The sequence below is a fragment of the Ochotona curzoniae genome, unplaced genomic scaffold (assembly GCF_017591425.1).
Source record: "Ochotona curzoniae isolate NIBS_2020 unplaced genomic scaffold, NIBS_Ocur_1.0 contig_2754, whole genome shotgun sequence".
NCBI classification, from domain to species: Eukaryota; Metazoa; Chordata; class Mammalia; order Lagomorpha; family Ochotonidae; genus Ochotona; species Ochotona curzoniae.
This window is the reverse complement of record NW_024465582.1, coordinates 6,054,705-6,079,662: the sequence shown is the minus strand read 5'-3', so window position 1 is coordinate 6,079,662 and position 24,958 is coordinate 6,054,705. Positions and strand designations below refer to the sequence as shown.

General features: G+C 46.7%; 1 protein-coding gene and 1 pseudogene across 1 annotated transcript in view; one reads left to right on the top strand and one right to left on the bottom strand.

Moving 5' to 3' along the window:
• Positions 1-24,568, bottom strand: part of TRIO (trio Rho guanine nucleotide exchange factor) — a 275,586-nt gene extending 251,018 nt beyond the window's left edge. The window contains exon 1 of the mRNA XM_040977419.1: positions 24,412-24,568. Within this exon, the coding sequence (XP_040833353.1) occupies positions 24,412-24,568 (157 nt within the window). The remainder of the gene's footprint in view (positions 1-24,411) is intronic.
• Positions 8,914-9,454, top strand: LOC121154444 (annotated as a pseudogene).
• Positions 24,569-24,958: the final 390 nt, after the last annotated feature.

The following is a 24,958-nucleotide window of genomic DNA, read 5'->3' as shown; positions in this document are numbered from 1 at the left end:
TGGATGACTTCTTATAGAAGTATGTTTAAGTTTAAAATCAAACTTTACATCATAACAAAGATATGTAAAATCTTCTAAACAAAACTGACATTCACCTCAAGTAAAAATAATTCACAACTTGCCACTGGTGATGCGGTTACTACTCTGATGAATAAGAAAGAGAAAGCAGGTTGGCAAAAAGTTAACAGTTATGAGACCAGGGCCATATCTTAGCACATTACTCCTCCACCTGCAGGTCAGGCACCAGTTCGAGTCCTAGCTGTTCCACTTCTGAACTAGCTCCCTGCTTACGAACTGAGAAAGCAGTGGAGAATGGCCCAAATTCTTGTGCCCCTGTACCCACATGGGAGTCGGGGAGGAAGCTCCAGGTTCTGAGCTTCCAACTGGCCCAGCTCCAGCCATTTGGGAGTGAAGCAGAGGATAGAAAATCTTTGTCTTTCCTTCTCTAATTCTGCCTTTAAAATATAAATAAATAAATCTTAAGGAAAAAAGTTAACAGTTGCTACTTCTAAGTAAATGGCAGGTAGTGTTCAATGTATTATTTCAACCTTTCAGTAATCTTTTTTTCTTCAAAATTCAAGTTAGAGGAACATGATTATTATACCTTGCAAGAAATCTTTTCCTGCTTTTGGAAAACATAAAGAATGTCTATGTACAATCATGTGACTCCAGAGCCAGCACGTAAATGCTCCCAACACAGACTGGTCAAAGTCCACTACAGCCCACATCCTACCAAGGCCAATCTCATCTGCTCACCACCCAACCCCACAGCTGCTTCTCCCCACTTCTCTTGTGACTTTCCAATTGCACTACCAGAGAAGAAGCTTGACTGAAAAATACCCAGAAGCAGCAACTACATCCTCCTTAACATACAGTCTAGGGCCTGGCAGCGTGGCCTAGCAGCTAAAGTCCTCACCTTGAACACGCCAGGATCCCATATGGGCACCAGTTCTAATCCCGGCAGCCCTGCTTCCCTTCCAGCTCCCTGCTTGTGGCCTGGGAAAGCAGCTGAGGATGGTCCAAGGCCTTGGGACCCTGCACCCACGTGGGAGATCTGGAAGAAGTTCCTGGATCCTGGCTTCGGATTAGCATAGCATCGGCCGTTGCACTCACTTGAGGAGTGAATCATTGGACAGAAGATCTTCCTCTCTGTCTCTCCTCCTCTCTGTATATCTGACTTTCCAATAAATAAATAAATCTTAAAAAAAAAAAAACATATAGTCTAGCTTCAACACTGACCCACCCAATGGGTCTACTAAAAATTATTCTGTGGCAACCTATCCACGTTACTATGGTAATTCCTGTTGTACCTTCACCCAGTGATCAGACAGCAGTATGAACAGCTGCTGGCTGAATTCTGCCTTTATTACCCAAAATTATTTAGAGTTGTCTAATTCAGACCTTAGGCTTTTCATGTAATTGAAAATTTATAGCCTACGATCAAGTATTACAATGTTTCATTTACCAGCATTACTGTAAATGGTACAATTTTAGAATCTTTCAAAAGCAAAAAGCTTAGATTTGCATTCCTATAGGTTGGGTCAAAAGTAGTAACTACTTATAACGATCAATTAGACTTAGCCAACAGGCTTTTCTTACAATGGCACTGTTTGGGGCTATCATAAAATATGTTTGTCCTTTACAATAGCAAAAAAAATCCACTGTGAGTACAATTCTTGCCGAATACAGATCAGCTCCTTCGTTGTGATCTTGCACATTCATACACTCAGAAGCCACATGCTGCACTGATCTTTTACTGGAAGGGTTTTCTGAACATTTTTGTATCTGCTTCTCTTTAAACCACCTAGAGTTCTTTTTATACACAGAGAATGAGAGACAGAGAGGAAGATCTTCTATCGGCTGATTCACTCCCCAAATGGCTGCAACTGCCAGAGCTGAGCGGAAAAGCTAGGAGCCAGGAGCTTCTCCAGGTCTCCCACACTGGTGCAGGGTCCCAAAGGTCCCTGTAGGATCCCAAGCAGTCCTTGACTCCTTTTCCAGGCCACAAGCAGGGAGCTGGATGGGAAGTGGAGCAGCCAGGATTAGATCCAGTGCCCATATGGGATCTCGGTCCGTACAAGGCAAGGTCTTTAGCCGCTAGGCTACCGTGCCAGGCCCAAACCACTTAAGAGTTCTAAGTGACTTTCTACATTGCCTAGGAAGATAGGCTACCATTTGCTTCTAGTAATAATAATTTTTTTCTAAAATACTTTACCTAATACCAAATCAGTCTAGCATGGTCACAATGCAACTGTACAACAGACCCAACTACTATCAATTCACAGTTATGTTCAAGCTAATCCCAAATTACTACTCATCATGTATAATCTTTCACAGTAGGGTGATCTGGTGATCCAGTTTTTTAAGAACTCATGAAACACAACAAGGGGAATTATATTTAAGAACTTTAGAAAAACTATTTCATGATTACTACTGCAGAGAACACACTATATTACAGAATTTATTTTATTTTATTTTATTTTATTTTATTTTATTTTATTTTATTTTATTTTATTTTATGTATTTGGAAGGTATAGTTGCAAGATGAGATAGGCACAGAGAAAGAGAAATATCTTCCATTAGCTGGTTCACTACTCCAATGGTGCAACAGTCAGGACTTAACCAAGCAGAGGGCCAGCAGCCAGGGCTTCCCACATGGGTGCAGGGACCCAAATACGTAGGTCATCTTCTGCTGCTTTTCCTGGTGTATTAGCTAGGAGGTATATTAGAAGTAAAGCATTCTGGACTCAAAATGGCACCCATCTTGGATGCCAGCAATGTAGGCAGCGGCTAAACACTATGTCACAAAACCAGTCCTATAAATACATATTTTATAATCATGCAAGCACTGCAGTGGAATAAAAATAACAGTAACTGATATTTACCCATAACAGAAACCAACATGTAAGAATTCATGAAACGGAGCAAGCAATTCTCTGGGATTTAGGAGTAGGGTTGGAAAAGCAATTCATATTTTCCATTTTGAACCCTAATCACCTCAATCAGTGTTAATTATATATGCAAGTAAAGGGAAGAGAGATATTCTGTAAACCCAATCCGTAAGCATCAGAAATGACATTGTCCTTCAAAATTAGAGGAAGTGGAGACGTGGGAACATTTTCCTAAAAATGTGACCCCTATAACCTGCCAAAGAAAATGCATGACAAAGAACACGCAGTGAAATAAAACTGGAGAACTTTCCATTTGAAAAAACAGAAAAGAGGCAGTTTTGTTGCCCATGAAGAAGTAGGATGACAAACGTAAACCAAGAGTTTTACTGCCCGACATAAAGTAATTTAAACCATTTGTTCACCTCAAATAATTTAAAAGATCAAATGTTATTGGGCAAAAAACTCTCTGAAGATATCTACAGCAGAAGTTACCTGGTGGCCACCAGAGTTGGCTGTCAGGTGAAAAGAAAAGTTGGCACTGCTCCTTGTTCCATCATGGGGGCAAAGATAACAGCTTGCCTTTGGGCAAACAATCCAACAGACTCGGGTTTCTTGGTGACCATTCCAACAATATATTTGCATTTCAGCACAGGTTAGTAATTAACACAGATCAGTAATTAACACAAAAAGGACAGCCACACAGATATGTCTAGAGTAACACAAATTTAAATACCTAAATAGGGCAGGCATTTGGCTCAGCAGTTAAGCCACAGCTTGGGATGCCTGCTTCACATGTCAGAGCTGCATCCATCTCCAGTGGCCTTGAATCCCGTCCTTCACAGCAGCCCAGCTTCCTATTACTGTGTATGCTGGGAGGTTAAAGATTTGGGTCCTGTTCCCCATGTGGACTGAGCTCAAGGCTCCTGCCTTCAGTCTGGTCCAGCTTCAGCTGTTGTATGCACATGGGATGGAAGGTGTAAGCCATGGAGGATGTCTACCATCCAAATAAAAGGAAAAAAAAAAAAGTAAATATTTAAATAGCAAATGATAGCAAAACTCACAAATCAGGGCACCCATCAATAAGTCAAAGGAGTTTCACGAAGCCAAAGAAACTGAGCACTTGCTGAGGGCAGAAGTCCAGGTCAGAAGGAAGAAGAAAGCATGCCCACACACCTCGGCACTGCCAAAGAACCCAAAACAAGCCAAAATGAAGTTATTCTTCTATACAGAAACAATAACTTGGACAGCAACTCCCCTGAAAATGAATAACAAGGAAAAGTGAACAGATTTATACTACAAGCTGTGTGTCAGTGTTCAGATTCAATGGAGAATAGCCTATTTTACAAATATCAGTACAATGTGTGCAAAGAATCCCTATTTGGTCCACCTGCAGGAGACCTTCTTCGGGGGACTTGAACGTAAACTTTAAGAAAAGGGCATTTCTTGTATTAACCTATGCAAACAATACATAAATTGACTGCATCTTCTGGTGGATTACAAGGCCTGTGCACTGTTTCACTGCGATGGGGATGTCATGCTTGGTTGTGAGCCTGTGAATGTTTAAACCTGTGAGCAGTTTCCACAAACTTAAGCCAGCTCTGGAAGCACTTCTGGCAGTGATGCCAGAAGTTATTACCAGAACTACCTTGCAGATCCCAGCTTAGTTTCTTCTTTTCCATACGTGTGAAAATGTATTCTATATCACACTACTGCTATTTGATTCAGACATGCAAATAAAAAGCCCAAAAATCAGCAAAAGGAACTTAGAGGGTACACTGAAATCTTTTAAGTAAGAAATGAATGTTCAGTAATTAAGTAAACCAAGAACATGTGTTCCACTGGGGGGCAGGGGGAAGCAAATACACCTAAATGTTACTCGCCTGAGGAACATGCTGCTAATAATCGCCCACCCTCCCCGTGCCCACTTGCAATCCAGCCTGCTGCTAGGAGACAAGGAGTTCCCTCTAGGCCTCCCATTCCAGCCAGCTCAGCACCACAACAGGTCTCACTGCCATGAGTTCTCCTTCAATGAGGTCTCTACCACATTTTAGCTCATCCAAGGTACTCTCAAAAACCAGATCTTCCAAACCCAAGCAGTAGGATTAAGATTTGAACAATGGTCATCTTTTCTTAAAATACTTTTCTTTAAGGAAGAGAATGTTTTTTGAAATCCTACTTTGTAGAAACAACTTGACCTATTTAAGAACACTGAGTTTTGCCTCATTTTGCTGTGCATCACTCCAAAAGGCCCTGGTGGCCTGCTTTCAGGTGCATGCAAATAAAGCTTTAAAGAGAAGCACCAAAAATGGAAGGAAGTGAAGCCCAGGAAAGAGTAGACTAAGAAGGATATAGAACATTCTAAAAAGGTTATGGAAAGCATGCCTGTAAAAATATCCTCAGGGATTAGAAAATCTTACCAATGCCATCTTCCCCCAAGGTAACCTTTCCACAATCTACTTGTCAGAGAATGAACTCATTAAGATAAAAACACTCAAAGGCAGCTGAATCTCAAACCTCAACGGAAACCTGACCACAGATGCCTCCTCACTCTCCAGTGGGATTCACCAAATCAGTAGGCAATCAGTAGGCAGATTACGACTAGGGTCCAGGTCGAGCCTGGCCCAGGCATACACACCAGGTGGGGCCCAGGGATTTGGGTCCCAGGGCCAGACCTAAGTCTCAAGTCACCAGTGGGGAGCAGTTGCACAGCACTGAGCCGTGAAGAAGACAGACAGCTTCTTCTACCTAACCCTTCCTTCCTTGGGGCTGGCATGGTGGTGCATAGGGTTAAGCCACCACCTGTGCTCCACTTCAGACCCAGCTACCTGCTAATAAACCTGGAAAGGCAGTGAAGATGGTCAGGTGCCTGCCCCCCTGCTACCCACATCATATCCAGACTCCTGGTGTGAGCTTGGTACAGCTCCAGTCATTGCAGCCATTTGGGGGAATGAACCAGCAGACAGAAGCACGCTGCTCACCTGCTCTTTTTCTCTCTCTCCCTGAAACTCTGCCTTTCAAATAACTAAGTCTTTAAAAGAAAAACACCTTCCTTCTCTGCTGCTGCCTAATGCATACACACAAACGTGCACATACAGGTATACAACTCTATTCCCAAACGCAAAACTCACTGTCTCCCTCCTTTCTGTCCTCCTCCTGAAAATTCCAAATTCCTCCTGAAAAAAAAAAAAAAAACACAAGATAAAAAAACTCAAAGACCTCAGGGCAAGTTTGCCCACTCAGTAGTCAACACTTGCCATCAGCCCCTTGCCACAGAAACAGAAGCAGGCCCTTGGATATGCAGATGGCACAACACTTGCTCATTCATCCAGCAATCATTTACTGAGCACTACCTGTGCTCTGGGCACCGGGGGCACAATGTGAGTTAAGATGTAAATTACAGCTCAGGAAATAAAGTATCAGGAAGAAACTATATTATGTTAGGACAACTGGGAACTAAGTTTATTTCTTAAGAATAATTACCATGACTGCCGAAAGAAAACCATCAGGTTTATGTGCTAAGTTTATTAGAATCATCACAAATACAAATTTTAAGTTAGATATAATCAAGAAAATTTCAAGAAAGGTTAGGGTCAAGTAGAAAGTGAATCAGGAGCTGTGCCAGGCAGAGGCTCCTTCCAAAGCAGTGAAAGGAAGGAAGCTATTTAAGACTGGGGGTCAGCCCAGGAAGCCCCCACTTCAGGCTGAAGTCAGGGACCACTGTGGGAGCCTCTCCCGACACAACTCTGACTGTCCCCTGCAATCGTGAGCAATGGCCAGGAGTGGCACTGTTAAAGAAGAGACAGGATAACTGCAGGGAAAGGATAGAAGGGTGTAGTGGTGGTGGAGAATTTTGGGAAGAGGTTAAAACAGAAAACTGGTTCATTAACTCAGTAAGTCTGCATTCAGTCCACACACCCCTGGTAGCCATCAGATATCCCATGCTCAGTCCCACTACTACCTCCAGAGGGTTAAAGAGGATTCAGTGGACGGTGGGGCTTTGCCCACTAGTGAAGATGCCATCTGGCAAGCCTGCATCCCATACCATAATGCCTGGTGCAAGTCTCGGTTCTGGGCACCTGACCTCTGCCCCATTGCAGGCATGTGTGAAGCAGCCTTTTAAACAAGCAAATAAATAAACTATGAGTTTCACAGTTAAGAATTAAAACAGCTTTGAAGGAGGGCTGGTCTACTGCTATATATTGGGTTTCTAAGTCGGCTTCCTAATCTTTGCACCCTTGCACCCATAAGGGAGATCCAGAGGAGGCTCCTGACTCCTGGCTTTGGATCTGCTCAGCTTTGACCACTGTAGCCATTTGGTGAGTGAACCAGCAGGTGGGAGTTATCTATGTCTCTCCTTCTCTGTGTAACTCTACTTTTCAAATGAAAATAAATCTTTAAAAAAGAAAAGAATAACTCATCTAATGGAAGCTAAAAGGGGTAGCGTGAGGTGGGGGAGGGCTGCCTGGATCTGTATTTTCTTGATGGAGGTCTTCCCTCCCTGAGTGGGATGCTCTGCTCCACAGCCACTACAGCCAAGGACCAACAAAAAAGGACATCCATTCTGCTGCCAGTGTGCAGGCCAGACTGACAGTCCCCATGGACCTCATGTGCCCCTAGTGATTCTAAAATCACTCACTAACCCCTTTATCAACATGATCTCACACTCCTTTGTGAGCAGGAGTGGGCCTTGGCACAGCAGTTAAGATACTCCTTAAGACAACCCAGATCCCAATCAGGATGCCTTGATTCAAATTCCAGCTTCTCTTCCAATCCCAGCTTCCTGCTAAGATGTACCCCGAGAGACAAGGGACGACTGAAGTACTGTTGGTCTCTGCCTGCCATACGGGGCCTGGAAAGGGTTCCCAGCTTCCAGCCTCAGCCTGGCCTCGTCCCAGCTCTGGGAGACATTTTAAGGAATGCATCAGTAGATAGCAGATCTCAACATGTGTCACAGAAGATGAAAGGTCCTCAATATCTATCTATGCCTTTCAAAGAAAATAAAAATGATACATTTAAAAAATAATGTTTAAGTATTTCTTTGTGAATGAAGTTGTGAGCCCACATCTCATTGGCTATCAATCTAGTACATAAAAGTAATCACTGTTTGGTAATGTTAAAATATGAGACAACATTAAATCAATAAGTAAAACAAAACAGTCCTAAACGTAGCTGTTTGGACCCCAGGAGCCTGCGTCCCTGTCAGGGTGCAGGTTCCAGTTCTAGCTTCTCTGCCTCCTACACCTGGGAGGTAGCAGGTGATGGCCCAAGTACAACAGGCTACACACAACTCAAATGAGTTTCGGGCTTCATGCTTCAGCCTGGCCCATCCCAGATGTTGCAGCATCTGGGTAATAACAAATTACACTTGGGTTCTAAGATTAAAGTTAAAAAGGCCACTGGGAAAATACTGCAACTATTCCCTCCACCTTACTTCACCACCACTTTTACTGCATATGTTGCATTCATGGTAACCATTGTATATCTTACTCTATAAGAATTCTGCCATTTCACAGGTAACTAAACAAAGTAAGAACAGATATTTTCAGTGTTCACAACTATCAATATAAAAATATGGGCTATGAGAGTGTTAAAATTACAAGCCATCTGTTCTGATCATTTACGATGTGATTTCTCTGATCTTCAACACTATACAGCATCTCTATGGCAACACAGGGACTTGAAATGAGAGCTTGGAGGAACAATCGTGCCTCTAGTCTGTTCGCAGCGAGGCACCTGAATGATCCAGGACCTTCTTCACAAAGCATGTCCCTTTCTCCACTCTTCAGATAAGTAACTGAATGAACTGCATCTATCACACCTTATTCAGCAGTGGCCATAGTTCCACAGTCTACAACACACACATGTGATTTCTAAGCCAGCTGTGCATCTGAAATACCACAAGGACTTTTCAAACTACATACTCTAAAAACAACTAAATCAGAATCTCTAGAGATTCTACACTTAAAATAAATCGAAACTCTTGAAATTTTTTTCTTTTCTGAGTACTACAGTGTGAGGAGCCATGAGCAGCAAAGTCTCTTGTGATACCCTGTCCAAAACAGTGTGGGAAGCCCCACACAGGAACCAGCACAAGCACCCCAAGTTTTTTGAGATGGTGGAGCTGCAGCTTGAAGAATTACGATGCCAGAAGAACAAGCACTTCTCTGGAAGGGTCAGGTTCAAGTTGACCCAGTGCCCCAAGTTTTCAGTATGTCTTAGGCTAAGGCTGTGGACATCCCCCACACGGACATCAAGACACTCAAGAAGCTGAACAAGAGGAGAAGCTGGTTGAGATGCTTGCCACAAAGTACACCTATCTGGCCTCAGAGCCTTTGATCAAACAGATCCACGAATCCTGGGCCCAGGCCAAAATTAGGCTGGCAAGTCCTGTTCTCTACTGACACCAGAACATGGTGGCCAAAGTCGATGAGGTCAAGTCCACCATCAATTCCAGATGAAGAAGGTGCTGTGTCTGGTCATGTGAAGATGAGCTCATGTACAACATGCACCCGACTGTCAACTTCCTGGTGCCATTGCTCAAGAGGAACTGGCAGAATGTGTGATCCTGATACATCAAGGGTACCATGGGCAAGCTTCAGCACACCGCATAAACCCCGCTGTCCCCCCAAAAAAACACTTGCCAGGTGATTCTAATTGCCTGAACTACGGCACCACAGGCCTACATCGCAGGCAGGAGGTTGTGCTGGATTAGTGCTGGGGTCACAGACCCATCAAACCACACTCACAACTGAGGGAAGAATCCAACTCAAAGGAAACAGTACTAGAGTCCAGCTCGACCCAAGCTGCCAGAAGCGTGTCCTTGGAGCTCTAATGCGGCATTAGCTACAAAGCACCATGCAAACTAAACCAGGCATTTTAGTGCCAGAAAGGGCAGGGAAAGAGAATTCAGAACGAGTCTGCCCTTATTGTCACTGAAATCCTCCCCTGTAACATGGCAGAAATAGCATGTAAGTTGATACTTGCTATGCGATCAATGGGAACTGGTAACTGTCTTTTTAAGAATACCTCAAATTTCATTTACACCTATACAACTACAACTAGGTAGATGGGCTGGTTGATCACCTCTTATCACTTTAATTTCTGTATGTTCCCTAGCAGATTCAGAGAATCTCCCCAATCATCTTGCCTTTTTGGATCATGAACTCTTGTGGAGTGGCATATTATTTCTGTCCTTTCTAGCTGCATAGCACCTGGCATAATGACTGAGCTCAAGGGATAAACAGCTCATTCATGACACAATATCATATATATTAAATAATGGCCATAAAGTCCTTTGAGAATGAAGACTACTTCAAGCACTAATGCTGAGCCATAAAGATGAGCATAAAGATGACAGACCAAATATCATTAAAAGGTCACACCTCCCGGCAGGTGGCACTGTCCTCAGAGGCTCTTGTCCCTTTGCAGGCATTCTACACAGAGGACAAACACCAGCCTGTCTGCTGGCTTCTAACGCACATCATCAGGGAAGAAGGTTTCAGAATGCTGCAAAACACAAAAAGCCTCAGCACTTCATTTCTCCCGGGGGCATGCTCTACAGTAATTTCAAAGCCAAACAAATTTGTCTTTCTCTTGAAATGCCTGCTTTCAAGTGAAGCAAAGATACTCTATGAAGTGTCAATTCTAAAACAGGCAGAGTAAAAATTCTTGCTAATCAATATATGTGGCGCAAATTAATAGTTCCTGTTTTTGAGTCTAACAATGTGTTGCATGTTTCAGTCCTATACTCCAGTGAACACGTGCACCTCCATTAATCAAAAATATAAAATGTGCCCTAGCAGGAAAATAGCGGCTAAATGCAGTCTTTCATGGTTAAGATCATTTTCAGTACAAAATTCCCTTGTTCCCTTCAATGTACCAGAATGCTCATTAAGAAACTAAGTTATCATCAGTTTTAACTTTCTTAGCTATACCCTTACTATCCCAAAATTTCCCATCAGTTCTCATAGAAGACTTTTCCTTTGACCAACACTTCCTAAAACGTTAATTCAGGGGCTTCTGTTAGGCACAGTGGTTGAGCCCCTGTCCCGTATCAGAATGCCCAGACTCAAGATCTGCTCTGGCTCCTGACTCCAGCTGCTTGCCAATGCACAGCCCGAAAGGCAGCCATGACTTAAGTAGCTGGACCCTTGTTACCCAAGTGAGAGGCCTGGATTGAACCCCCTGTCTCCCGACTTAAGTGTGGCCAAGCCTTGGCTTTCTAAAGCATCTGGGGAATAAACCAGCAAAAGGAAGATCTGGTTGTCAAATAAATAAAAAGTGTGCTTATTAAAATTTAAGTTAGTCCAAGGTTTCTTACAAAATTTCTAAATATGCCATCAAAGCACACTGAAGCCTGATTAGGTTTTATCTACAACCCCTTCTTCAAGAATGATTTCACTACTTTTCCTCTCTAACACTAAAAACACTAGTGTAAAAATTCCCAAAGTGAAATCAAATGCCTCAGTACAAAACACTTCCTGGGTAGAAGAAACTCCCGCATGGCTCTGAGTGCCCCCATTAAACACCACAGAGTCTGGTGACCCCAGCATGTGTCCCTTCCAGCCACGAGTCTATAGCAAGTGAAAAGCCCCTGAGGAGATGACATTGTGGCATAGCAGGCCTCCAGCAACACCACCACCCCACATTGGCCCCCATATGAGTCCTGGATGCTCCACTTCTGGTCCAGCTCTACGCTAATATGCCTGGGAAAGCAGCCAAAGATGACTCAAGTGCTTGGGCCCCTACTGTCCATGTGGGAGACCCAGAAGAAGCTCCAGACGTCTGCTTTGGTCTGGCCCAGTCATGGCCAACGCAGCTACCCAGGCAGCAAACCAGCATATTAAAGAGCTCTTTGGCTGTCTCTATAACTGACTTTCAAATAAATCTCTTAAAAAACAAACAAACAGGGCCCGGCGCGGTGGCGCAAGTGGTTAAAGGTCCTCACCTAGCACGCCCGGGATCCCATATGGGCGCCGGTTCTAATCCCAGCAGCCCCGCTTCCCTTCCAGCTCCCTGCCTGTGGCCTGGGAAAGCAACAGAGGACGGCCCAAAGCTTTGGGAACCTGCACCCGCGTGGGAGACCCGGAAGAGGCTCCTGGCTCCTGGCTTCGGATCGGCATAGTATCGGCCGTTGCGCTCACTTGGGGAGTGAATCATCGGACGGAAGATCTTCCTCTCTGTCTCTCCTCTCTGTATATCCGCCTTTCCAATGAAAAAATAATAAAAATAAATCTTTAAAAAAAAAAAAACAAACAAACAAAACTCCATTTATTTGGAGCAACCTTGGAGGGTGCATGGAAACTGAGCAGTTAGCACACAGCGGACACTGAACAACTGCAGCTGCTCGATCATCTAGAATGTACTGCACACCTAGCGATGAGTATTTTCTTCTTTTGTATTGATATGTAACTTCATTGTTATTAATTTACCTCCTTTCAAGAAGGTAGAAGTCAACAGTTTTAGTGTCTGCACAAAGCCGCACATTAATCCTCAGTATCTTAATTCAGAACACTTCCATGACCCCAAAAGCTTTCTTGGGTGCAGCTGACCCATTCACTGGCAATCATCCCCACTGCCTGCAGTCAAAACTCTCCAAATTTTCCAAATGTCAAAAGCCTTTCCCCATTAGAACTTTAACAAGCAAATTACAATTCCTTCTTGCTAAAAAGGTTTTTGTAGGAAGAGCTCCTTCCTACCATGAGAAGTACAGAGGCCAAACTTTCCAGAACATGATCTGACAAGATTAAAGCACAGAACACAACACATGAAACGGAGCCTGTCTCTCCAAATCAGGTATCATCACTTAGAGCAGGAAACACAGCATGGCAAGTATGCTGCCAGTAACATGAGATCTTACCCACTGCATACAATTTCTGGAACTGAAGTGTAAGCATGCGCACACACACTCTCTCTGTCTCTCTCTCTCTCTCTCTCTCTCTCTCTCATACACACACACACACACACACACACACTTCCCAGAAATCCCACAATGAAGCAGAAACACTGCTCCATTGAATTTGCTGCAGGTGGTTTCTAGGAAGAAATACTTAACTGATGAAGGGAAGCAAGCAACACTTTTAAGTCATGACTCATGACTTACTCCCAATCTTTGAACTCGGCTTCTTCTTCTTCTTCCAATGGGATGCATCGGACTCATGGGAGGACATGGCCTGGCCCACTGTCACGCTTCACAAACCCATGCTTATTCAGATCTTGCCTTGTTCTTATCAGCTTAACACCTTCCTTTGTATTTCTTCTCTTTGGTAATCAGTATGTTGAGAAAAAGATGGCAAGCTGTTTCTCCCCCAACAGGTGCCATGCTTATAAACAGTGTCTGTTAGAAATTTAACTGCCCTTCTCTTCCGGCAACTCCCTGTTTTTCAATTTTGTATTTCACCACCACCAGAGAGTAAGCTGTTGAAGGAGTCTGGCAGTTCTTTTCTTAAACACGCCCCTGGGGAGCGCAGAGCATGACTTCATCTGTTTTGTTTGGATGACTGACAAGACCCTGAGCTGAACAGAAGCTGACCACTAACTGCTGATTTGAACAGTTTAAACTTGAAGATGGAGGTTAGTGTCCGGAAAGTAATTTCTCAATACTCCAGGACTGAGTCAACAAGTAAAGATGTTGAAGATAAAAGAAGCCAGATTTTTCACTGTCAGAGAATGACAATGTGAAACTAAAGGCATAAGTGTAAACACATGGCTTTTTTTAAACTAGATAGGTGCAGAATGAGATCTCAATCTGTGTATACATGCATAAGTCTTGGCTACATGTATGCATGCACAAGTACATTTGAACATCCCAGCTCACTCCACTGTGAAAGTCTAGAAGCAATGATATGTTTGTACTAATGAGGACACCTAACTCACAGATTGTGTTTTGAAATACTGTTCTCTTCTAAAATGAACCAGAGAAATGGTTGATCCCAGAGTTGAATCAAATCAGAGGGAGAAAAGGGGAAATGGATAATAAAAGGTGGGAAGGAAGGAGGCAGGTTACAAAATATAAAGGCACCAGCATGAAGGGACGCCCCCCCCCCCACTGGTCAAATCTGAGATCATCTCAGCATCAAACTAAATAATGATAGCAAGGGATTGCATAAAACAGGAAGCCATGAGGACTTACACATACAAATAGAGAAGGAAAAGTTCCTTTTTCATTAGAAAGCCAACTAAACAAAGATAAAGAAAGAAATTGGGCAAGTCATGTGATTCAGGTACAGATCGTCAGATGATGCTTACAAACAGCAAGTGACCAGACAGAGAGGGCGGGGCCTTTGTGACTCCTCCCACTGTCCCCACACAACACTAACTACAGAGGTAGACAGTGAGGACCGAGAGCCAGCACCTGAACCAGGGATTCTGGGGGTGACTGCAACAGCTACCCACATCACACAGGCCCAGACGGGATGCTCAGGCAGGGCATCCCTCAGCCAAAATCTGTTAGGAATCATGGAACTCCAACTGAGCAATACTCTTCCAAAGAACTGTCCTGTGCCCTTCAGAAAGACCAAGGTTAACAAGCAAGACAGGCTGCAGATACATTCCAATTAAAGGAAAATAGCCCTGACTGGGATCCTGGACTACAGTTTGGTTTGTTGTTTTTTTTTTTAATTGTTGAAAGGACATTTCTGAGACATTTGGAGAAATTTTATTAAAGCCAATGGACTTATATAATGATATTATATCAAAAATATTTTCCTAATCTTGACTGTTATGGAAGAGAGCACATCCTTGCTCTTAGGAAACGCATCCTGAATCATGTAGAAGCAAAGGCTGCTATCACATCTGTAACTCACAAACGGTTCAGAAATGACATCGCATGTAAATGACATCTGGATTCAGAAAGACAGAATGACCGGAAGATAAAGCAACATGGTGAAGCAGTAACAGGTAGAGAATCTCAGTCTGTGTCTGCTTCAATTAATAACTTCTGGCTTCTCAAAATAGTTACTCCTTCCAAAAAATAAGCAAAGAAAAAAAGTCTATCTGTCAACAATGAAGGCATGAACCAAAGCCAAAGAGTAAATCACAATTCACCCTGGCTGAAATTTTTACTGTCTTTATCTGTTTTTAAAAATCCAGATCAAAGCAACCCACAACCTCACAAACACCATGGCCAATTCTATTTCCTTAAATGTTAAACAGTTTCCAAGAAAAACACTTAAACCAAAATGAACCTTTTAGAAACTCCTAGGACAAGCCAGACAGAATGGGAACACACCAATTTTCAGAGTGCCTTCTATACCTTCTGGTGATACAACATCCGTGTCCCCAGACCACCATTTCAATGATGCTCTAACTGAAATAATTAAGACTCCAAGGCAAAAGTGGAGTCACACACAGACACACAGAACAACGGAACCTGTTGCCAAAGTGGAAATCATGCAGGAGAACTTATACTTCTATGTTTTATGTGGCATAAACTCAAGCAAGCATTCCACAAAATCAGACTCAGACTGTCAGTTCCCACAAACAGAGGAGCCTAGAACTGGAACCTCAGTTACCTCACAGAAAGGCCACAGTATGAACTAACCTGACTCTTCACCAAGTAAAACACTCCAGCACCCTTGCACACTGATGAACAGAGTGTCTGCAAAACAGCCACATAAAGGGTTCCTCCAGAAAAAAACACTGCTAAGCTCCGCTGCCTGCCTCCCACTCCCCACCTTTATTCTTTCCTAAGTGAGGAAGACGGGATAGTTACAAAGCCAGCTGCAGTAGAGGGCTGGCCCAGTGTCCCTGCTGGCTAGCCTCGCCCACCCTTCCACATCCCTCGCAGGGCCCTCACAATAACGGCCACCGAGATTTCCTATCCAGCACTGAAGTCCAGGTCAAGGCGGCCAAAAGAACAAAGCACTCCCATTTCAACCGGGATGTTTCCCCAGGCTCTGAGGCAGGTGCCAGCCAGTAAAACACACAGCTAACACGCCTTAGTTGAAAGGCTGGTGGCTACTAGGGTTCTTTATGTAAAAAGCAACATCAGTTTTAATTAGGTGAGAAGAGGAAAGGCACAGCGACTAAATTACAGGGCCCAAACCAAAAGGAGAAAAATATTTGCTGCATCCTGGAATTTTTCACTCAACTTTTATTTGGTGAGAGACTTGTAAATTATAGCTTTGATCCTCAACACACAAGGACATATACATTCAATTCAGACTTTAAAATGACAATGTAGAATCTTGTGGGATACTGTACAGAGGGAGGGTCATTTCCATTCTCTCCTCCACTGGGAGGAAAAGGTGTGAGGAGCTTGGAGACCCAACACCCTTACAGCCCAGCCCTTACACAGCACACGAGGCCAGGCCATTGACCCTCGATGCGAACGGACAGATATCCCCATGCGCCAGAGTACTACCTGCTACCAGTATCCGCAATTACAAACATAGAAAACACACACTGCACAGTGCCTGGCAGTAGAGGTAGTGTCTAAGCAACAGCTGAAATATTTTTCCAGACTTTGTTAGAGGGTAGGATTAATATTCATGACTTTTGGAAACACAGGAATAAAGATTCTCTATCCTTCCGCTGACTCCACAAGCAAGTTACTGCCTTATTTAAGAGGAAGCTCTAGATACCCCATCCCAGTTCCACCTGGCCTCCGTTTCCAGCTCTCCATCTCCGGGAAAAGGACCCATCTCCCAAACAGGCCCAACTCCACTGTGAGTTCAGCAACCAACAGAGTTGAAACTGGACCGAAAAATGCCAAGGGATCTAAAAGAAATGCCTGACAGCAAATCCTACCAATTTAGGGCTAAATATTGGGAATGAATTACAACAACTGGCTAAATGCGAGATCTGAATGACTGCAACGAAGCCTTCGTGGGGAATCCATCAGGATACGCTGACCTAACCGGCAACACATTTAATATGGTTCTCCAGGCTCCCCGGCCTAAGATATATTAGGACAGGTGCAACAAGATGAGACGAGGGCATAAAGACCCTAAAAAGTCTGGGATACATTCCACACAAGCTGTATTTCTGAACAAGCAGCACCTTCCCCAGTACACCAGTCACCACTACTGTAGGGACAGAAAACAGAGGTGAGCGCTGAAAAGCATTTCTTAGAGTCATAAACTTAAATTTCTACCTACAAATAAGAAAAATCTATTTGTTTCACATGAGACTAATAAGGAAATTATTCCAGTTATTTGGATGTCAAAATAAAGGTGACTCAAGCTTTAGAGATTTTGTTGGGTGAGAGAAACTAGCTAAGTGAAGAGTGCTAATCAACAACATCTAATCAAAGTGTTGTTTCCCAGTTCTGTGTGAGAGGCTCTAAATAAACAGAGCAGTTGTGTTCTAGGCCCTTATCGTTTCAGTTATCCAGAAACAACCTTGAGAACAATGCTGTAGGTGTTCGTGCAGACTCCAGCACGCCTGATTAATAAGGACAAGCAGATGTGAGAAGAGCAATCAGTTTTCACACCCACACATACATGCACACTTCCCACCAACATCTTAGACAACTCACATGCAAGATTTTCAAATTACAATTAAAACACCTCTAAGGCATTAGTGTCATTTACACATGCTATTTTAAAATTGTCATTTAAGCTAAGGAATATGTTCTTTGAAAATAAATTTCATACATTAGCCTCTGATATAGCCATTTCTTCTTGCACTAAAACTACCTACTTCACAGAATTCTGAAGTGGGGTACTTTACAATTGTTCCCAAGATTTACACTCAATCATACCTACACACACACACACACACATCCCCAAACCTCTATCTAACAATACTGAAGATGCTATATTTAACTGTGAATTATGCTTCTCTCAAGCTGAAGAGCAGCTTCATTGTGAGGTTATGAGTCTTAAAGGCGGCGGGAACATGACCTCCTGAACCCTCAACATTGGCAGCTGAGGGCTGACACCCACGCCGTGGCCCCCGCCTCTATGTGGGCCCCTGCAGCCGAGGCAGGGCCCCGCCCTCCCCACAACCAGGGCGTAACCTGGAGAAGTCCTCTTTGGACACCAGGACGGTGAACGTGCTGCAGACCCAGAGCTGGCACAGCTTAGCTTTCTCCACCTGGACTGCAGCAAAAACCACTGAAGTAGGAAATTCTGCAGCAGCAAAGACGGGGACTGTCTGTGTCAAATGAGCGTTTTCACTCAGTGGTCTGGGCTTACATGCCAGATGAACTGCCAAGAAAACACTTTCCACAAAATCTCAGGCAAGCTTTCACTTCTCCTTTGTCTCAGCACTTCCCTGGAGGAGCCCCACCAGTCACCGGAGGCTCAGTCCTCAGAGTGTAGGTTAACAACTATTACTACCACCAAATCCATTGAAAACTTTTCCAAAATAGCTCAATTTTGCTGCTTCTTTCTTTTTTTTTTTTTTCTCCATTTCCTTGGTTAGTAGTGTGGCTGAATATTTTACTGACCGCTTACCCTTCTGTGAATTTTCTGTTGATCTACTTTTCTTGGTAATTTGAGGGAACCTATTGTGTTAATGGATAAATGTGTGACTGATTCATTAGAATGATTTTCTTCTAGTTATTAGCTTTTTAAATATTATATTTTAAAATAGTATGCAATTAAACTCGAGTTTCGGTTTGGTTTCTTTGTTGTTTTGTTGTGTATGTGCAGTTTTATGAACTTTTAACACCTGGAACCAGCACCACAACCAGGACACAAAATAGCAAGATGGTCCCCCACCTCCTCTTCCCACTGCCCCTCCCCATTCTAACTCCAGGCAACCAGCCATGAGCCGGTCCATCACTTACAGTTCCACTTTTCGTAAATGCCATACATCACACAGAAATGTACCCATGCAGTAGGTACCTACAGATTTACTACAATTTTCCTGCTCATGGCTTTATTATTTTAGCACCAAGGCCAGGCGGACAAGCAGACGGACAGGAAGGGGCTTCCCTCCCAGCAGCAGCACCATCACTGACACTTCTCTGCTGAACTAAAGGAGGATACCATGCCAGAAACCCTTCTAACGGGAAAGCATGCGCAGTTCTTCCCTACCCATTAAGAGGGCTGCTCACTAGGGAGCCTGATACACTCCCGTGAACACTGCTAAACTGACGTGCCCCAGATCCGGAAGCCAGTCTCGGTGCTAAGTTGCATGCAGTGTTCTGCATCAATGTATTGGCTAAACTGTGTTCAAACCGGGCGATGCTTCCCAAACCCTAGCTCTGCTCTAGCCCATCACCTTCATGGGCATGTGGCTCCCCGAAACAAAAACCTAAAGCTCAAGCACATCTACCACCAAAGTCAGGTTTTACATTTCCACAGCAAATCTGCCAAGCAAACACTCACTGCCAAGTAACTAAAGGAAGAACCCTAAGGAACGGTCTGCCTCCTGCAGCTCCTCTCCCCTCACCTCTGGGCACACTTGTATCCTTTTGACAGATAATTCTTCCCTGGGGAAAGCAAGTAGTTAATAAGTTGAGCTTGAATGGCTTTCCTTACACTGATGAAGAAAAGAAAAGAGGAAACTAAGGTAACAATACAACTATTCAGAAAGGAAACTGTTTCCATTGGTGAATGAAAAGTGAAAACCAGTACGGAGGCTCTTACTGTGAGATCAAGAGTTCCCACTAACAAGCAGGTCTTCCTGTAAGGCTTACATCCACAACCACAGTGGGTGTCCAGCCAGAAATCCCACTCCTTTTTAAATGCCTGAGGCTGGCCCCTGGAGCAAATGAGGAGCCCTGGTCACCGAGGGGGCTCAGGGCAGGGGGCAGGAAGGCCTCTCAGTACACGGTCCCACTCATGTGGATAGTACACTCCTTTCCCAGTTCAGAGGTTCAGCAGTGGGAATTCCCAGACAGAAGAATGACACTGCTGTCAGAAACGCAAGGCTCACAGAGACATCTCCCAGGGCTGCTCACTCCTGTCTCCACTGCCCTGCGGCAGAGCTCAGCAGCAGAAGCAGACACAGGACCAACAAGCCCCGCAGCTGCTCCCTGCACACCTGCTTCCTCCTTGCTCCAGTCCCGGCCGTCATCAGCTGACACGGGGTGAGAAGACACGGAGTACAGCCTCTCTGTGCAGAAGTAACCAAGCCTGCAGGGCCAGAGACTCAGAAAGGAATGAGGGAAGAATGGTCAGCAGAGACCACTGCCTTCCACCAGAGCACAACTGCGGATCTCATCATGCAGTAGCCACACCTCCTGTCAGTGTCACTATTAAAAATGGGCAAGACAATGCATTTAAGGAAATAAAACCCAATTCATTATAAAACTGGGAGGGGGGATTGGTACAGCTAATAGAGTAAAGCACAGCTCATCCTGGCCAATACACGCGATCTCACACGGGCTCTCTATGCCTGCTCAATAGTAGATGGACTTTTCTCTGGGATTATGCCTAGGATGTGAGAGAAACTTTCTCAGAGGAGCCAAGTAAATAAATCATGATCAATAACCTATTTTGATAATAAAGTTCAAAAAACATCTTTCATTTTCAGTTGTAAACCAGTTATTACATCTAAAATCTCTAAAAAGGCAATCCTAATTATATACACAGATTTCCAGAACATACCTAAACCATATGTTCCACTCTGAACCCCACCACTAACAGACTTATTCAGGTCTTCACTTGATTCTCAGATTTTTTACACTACAAAAGAGAAATACAATATCCCACTTCAATTAATAGTTTATGATCATTACTTTCTTATTCTTTGATTTCTTGAAAGTCACTGACAGGATTATTTTTAGAGCTCTAGCTTTCCTCTAAAACTGAGCCTAACTGTACATCTAAAAAGGAGAAGCCAACATTCATCTTCTCCAGTCACCCTGTTCAAAATCCTCAAGGTTAACCAAGACCTACCTCATTACACAGTCATTATTATTGATGGCCACAACACCCAAAGCCGCTAGGCCCCCACCTTGGCAGAGAGCATGGCGCTCTCAGGTGCCCAGGAGGGAGTGGTATGGGAAGCACAAACAACAAGAAACCCCAGCGTCAACACACAAAGGTGCTGTGCTCTAAGAGGCTCTTCAGCATTGATGGACAGAGAGGGACTGCAGGGGTCCAGGACGACAGTTGATGACCAAAGAAACCCAGCACAGCAAGCTGTGGCTCTGGATCAACCACAAATCTTTATCCTCCACATTTGTTTAACGCCAACCTAAAGCATGCCAGGCAGGTTAAAAATAATGCATTTATGTAAGCACCCCTCCCCCCCAACACACGTTTGCAAGGTTAAATAGGGAGCTCTGAAAGAACAATTTATTGCCACAGGAACAGGGCCCCAAAATAGATTGGCAATAAAAGTGATTGGTCCCAGAGGGGTTGAGAACTAATGGAAGCTACGTCCTGGCCACGCGAGGTGTCTAGAAAGGCATGGGAGTCTAGGGCAATCTTTCTGACCCTGACCCCACCTCTACCTGGCTCTTCTCTGGGGGCCGAGTCCTGGAATCGCCCTAGAAATCGGGATCCTCATCTGTAAACCCGACAAAACTGGACCAGCTCATTTCTGAGGTCCTCTTTTTTTTTTTCTTCCCTTGACTTTGAAATTTAGGAATCTACCCTCTCCTTTTCCAGGCTGTGCTCTGTGCAAAGGAGAAAAGTGAAGTCCACAATTCACTAACACTTAGAGAAAAACCTCTAAGCTGCCCTTTGACACACAATCATATGTATCTCAACTCCAGCCACTGGAACACAAACCAGCCCGCCTGCCTGCCATGCTCCGGCTCTGTAAATGAATGATCGGGGTCGTCCAAACCCACAGGGACTTTCTGTGCCAGGTTGGGGAGTGGCGCTGGGGAACAAGTCAACAGCACACAGGGTGAGACCTTGAGCAAGGCGGACTCGCAGAGGAGAGAAAGGCAACCACGGAACACCAAATACAGAGACAGGCGCATTCCCAGGGCCACCCTGACCCTCCAGAGCAGGTGCCCAGTCCCAGCCCAACCCTGGGAGGGAGGCAGGGTTTCTCCTCCAACAGTCCCAGTACTGCAGAAATCCCCAGCAGCTTCCTCTACTTCTGAACTGCTCTCATCGCTAAAAAGTTCTAAGAAGCCAACTTTTTCCTCCACCTTTCATCCAGCCATGGGTACCAGTTTTCAATCTGTAGCTATGAAGATATAGTTTATTGAAAAAGCCATGAGAAGGAATATTAGGAAAACAGAACAGCTCATTACACCCTGTGTCAGCGCCGAGGAAAAAAAGAAAACCAACAACAAAGCCTTTTGTCTATGTCACATTAGCTCAAAAACACTCTGGAATAATGTTCACACCCTGATCAAAGGGAACTATTTTCCACCTTTCCGCATCTGAGCAAAGAGACTTCAAGGCAGATTTGGCTGCTGATTGTCCACTGCACTCAATCAAGTTCCCGCCCAGGGTTCTGCTGCGGGATCTGTCCTGACTGCCCAACTCCCTCCACACCCACACCCCCGCAAGAGGAAAGCCCCTTGCCACCCTCTGTTACCCCACTGGCCTATATACTGGAGGCAAGATCTAGGGCAGCAATTCAGAGCAGGCAAAGCTTTTAATTAATTTATTTATTTTTAAGATGAATCTGAAAAGCACAGTGACAGAGATGGAAATCTTCCATCCACTGGTTCACTCCACGAATGCCCTCCAGTAGCTGGTCCAGGACCACCACCTGAACCTCTGGTGCTGGCAGCAGAAACCCAAGTCCTGGGGCCATCAGCACTGTCTTCCCAGGCCCATCAGCAAGCAGCCGGGTCAGCAAGTGCGGAGCCTAAGTAAGATACAGGTTGCAGGCATTCCAAACAGCAGGTTAATCCTCTGTGCCCCAAACCCACCCCAGGAGAAACACTTTGCAAAGCCCTTCCACCCTACTCCTTGCAAGGGACCAATGCAAGCAGAAACTACCAGAAACCTGCCCCACCCCTGGGTCCAAGGCAAACTGAAGGGCAAGTTTGTCAAGACAGCACCTAGGGAGCAAGCCAGAGGGCATCATCACCTGGTCCTGCTTTCAACTGAACATCAACCAGCGCTGGCCAGGCCCAAAGAAAAGCAAAGACAAATGCTAACACCTCCCCCCAGCCCCACTCCACCACTGCTCCCAGGAGCCACACGCACAGGGGGCAAGTTTTCTGTGCATGTCCAGTTCAGTCTCACATCCTCTGGGGCACTGGGTGAGAAAGGAAGCAGTTTCCTCCCCATGCATAATAGAGCTGTAAGAAAATCAGTCTCACAAGCGCCGAGAATTCCATCTCCGGGCACAGCAGCCTTTCTGACAGAGAGGAGCTCAATTCTGCACAGAATCTATTATTCCGTGACAGGTGGTAGAGAGAGAAAGGAGACAGGCTAGACTTTGGCTTCAGGGCATGAAGGGAACACATCCCAGTTCTGCTATTAAGAGGCAAGATGGGGCTGCCTTACCCAGCGGGTCGCGTAAGCGCCAAAAAAGGGCTTTCGTTCCAAGGAACTCACGTTTTTCTAAACCCCTGCTTTCCGCGGAGACCTCGCATGAGAGGGAGCACCGGGGAGTCTGTTAACCCCAAGATGACACTGCAGAGTCGAGCATGTCAAAAAGAACCCCGCCCGGCAGATCCGAAAAGGATGGGGAAGCCAGCGCTGAGCCAACTTCTGTCTCCGACACCGCCCTCCCCTGGCACTGTCTCCCCCGCCACCCGGAATACCAGGCGCTGCTTCCCAAAGAAAAGCGAGGGGTGCCCGCTGGGGCACCCAGCCCAGCCGATCGGCCGGGACCCAGGGCTCCAGCAGCCACGCCGCCCAGCACCCACCTGGCGTGCCCTCCTCGGCTCTCCAGCGCCGGCTCTGCATCCTCCCCGGGCCGCTGGCGGACAGCGTGGCCCGCAGCCCGCCGCCTGCCGCCGCTCGCCCGCACGAACCGGGCTGGCAGTGAAGGCGCGGGATCGGCGGGCGGCCAGGAGGCGGCGCCGCCGCCGGGGTCCCGGGGACGCCCTGTCACGCCCCCCGCACCGCACACCCACGGCGGATCGCGGGGCTCGCCTCGGCCACCGCCATCCCTTGTCGCCCTGACCGCCCCCAGGGCCGCCCACGCAGGGCTCCGCAAGCCGAGCTGCCCCGCCGAGACAATGGTTCACGCAGCGTCCAGGCCATCACGCTCCCGCTAGGCCACTGTCCCCACCCCGCCTCCCTGGGTGGTGGGGTGCCGTGGCTGCCCCATTTCACAGAGGTGTAGACTGAGGTCGGCGAGGACGCGCTCAAGGACCGAGACGCGCACAGAGGAGCACCGGATTCCCGGATCCGGAACGACCGTGTCCCCGCGTGCTGGAACCCGGGCCACGGGCCTCCGCCCACGATGCCCACGCCGCCGTCTCCCCAGCCCTCCCGTAAAGGAGACAAAGAGCCGGCGCCCCAGCTCGCGGAGCCGCGGCCGCTGGAAGGCGGCGGGTTTAACCCGGGACTCCGGGCGGGAGCGAGAAAGGCGAGGCAGCAGCGCCGGGCTGAGCCCCGCGAGCGGGCCGACGCGGGCAGCGGGCACTCCGGGCGAGTCCTCTCCGGAATCCCGGCGCGAGGGTGCAGCGGCCGGGCGGGAGCGCGCGGGGCCCCCCACCGCGCCGGGCAGCGCCGCCGGGGCAGCCACTCACCGGATCGGAAGAAGGCCGCGATGTCGGCCAGGTCCTTGGCCGCCTCCTCCGCCCCCTCGCCGGCGCCGCCCCCGCAGCCCGAGCCCCCCGCGCCCGCCGCGGCCACGGGGCCGGAGGACGCGGCGGGGGCGGCGGCGCCGCCGCTGCTGCCGCTCATGGCTGCGGCCGCGCCCGCCTCGGGCCCCGCGCCCCTAGCGCCGCGTGCCGCCCGCTCCGCGCCGGGCCTGGCGGCGCCGAGCGCCCAGCTGCCCGCGCCCGGCGCGCGGACGCACAGCCCCGGGGCGGCGGCGGGCGGCGGCGGCGGCGGCTCGGCCCGAGGAGCGCGCCCACATAGACGAGGACTCCGCCCGGGAGCCGCAGGGAGATGGCCACGGCCTCGGCGGCGCCGGCCGGAGCGCGGGCAGCGCGGGCGCCGCGCCGGACACGCAGCGGCGAGGCGGGGGCCGGGGCCGGCGGGAGCTCCGGGATCACGGGCGCCGGCGGCAGCCGCGAGCCTCCATCTTGATTTCAAATGGGGAAGGAAGGAGGGGGGAGGGGGGAAATCACG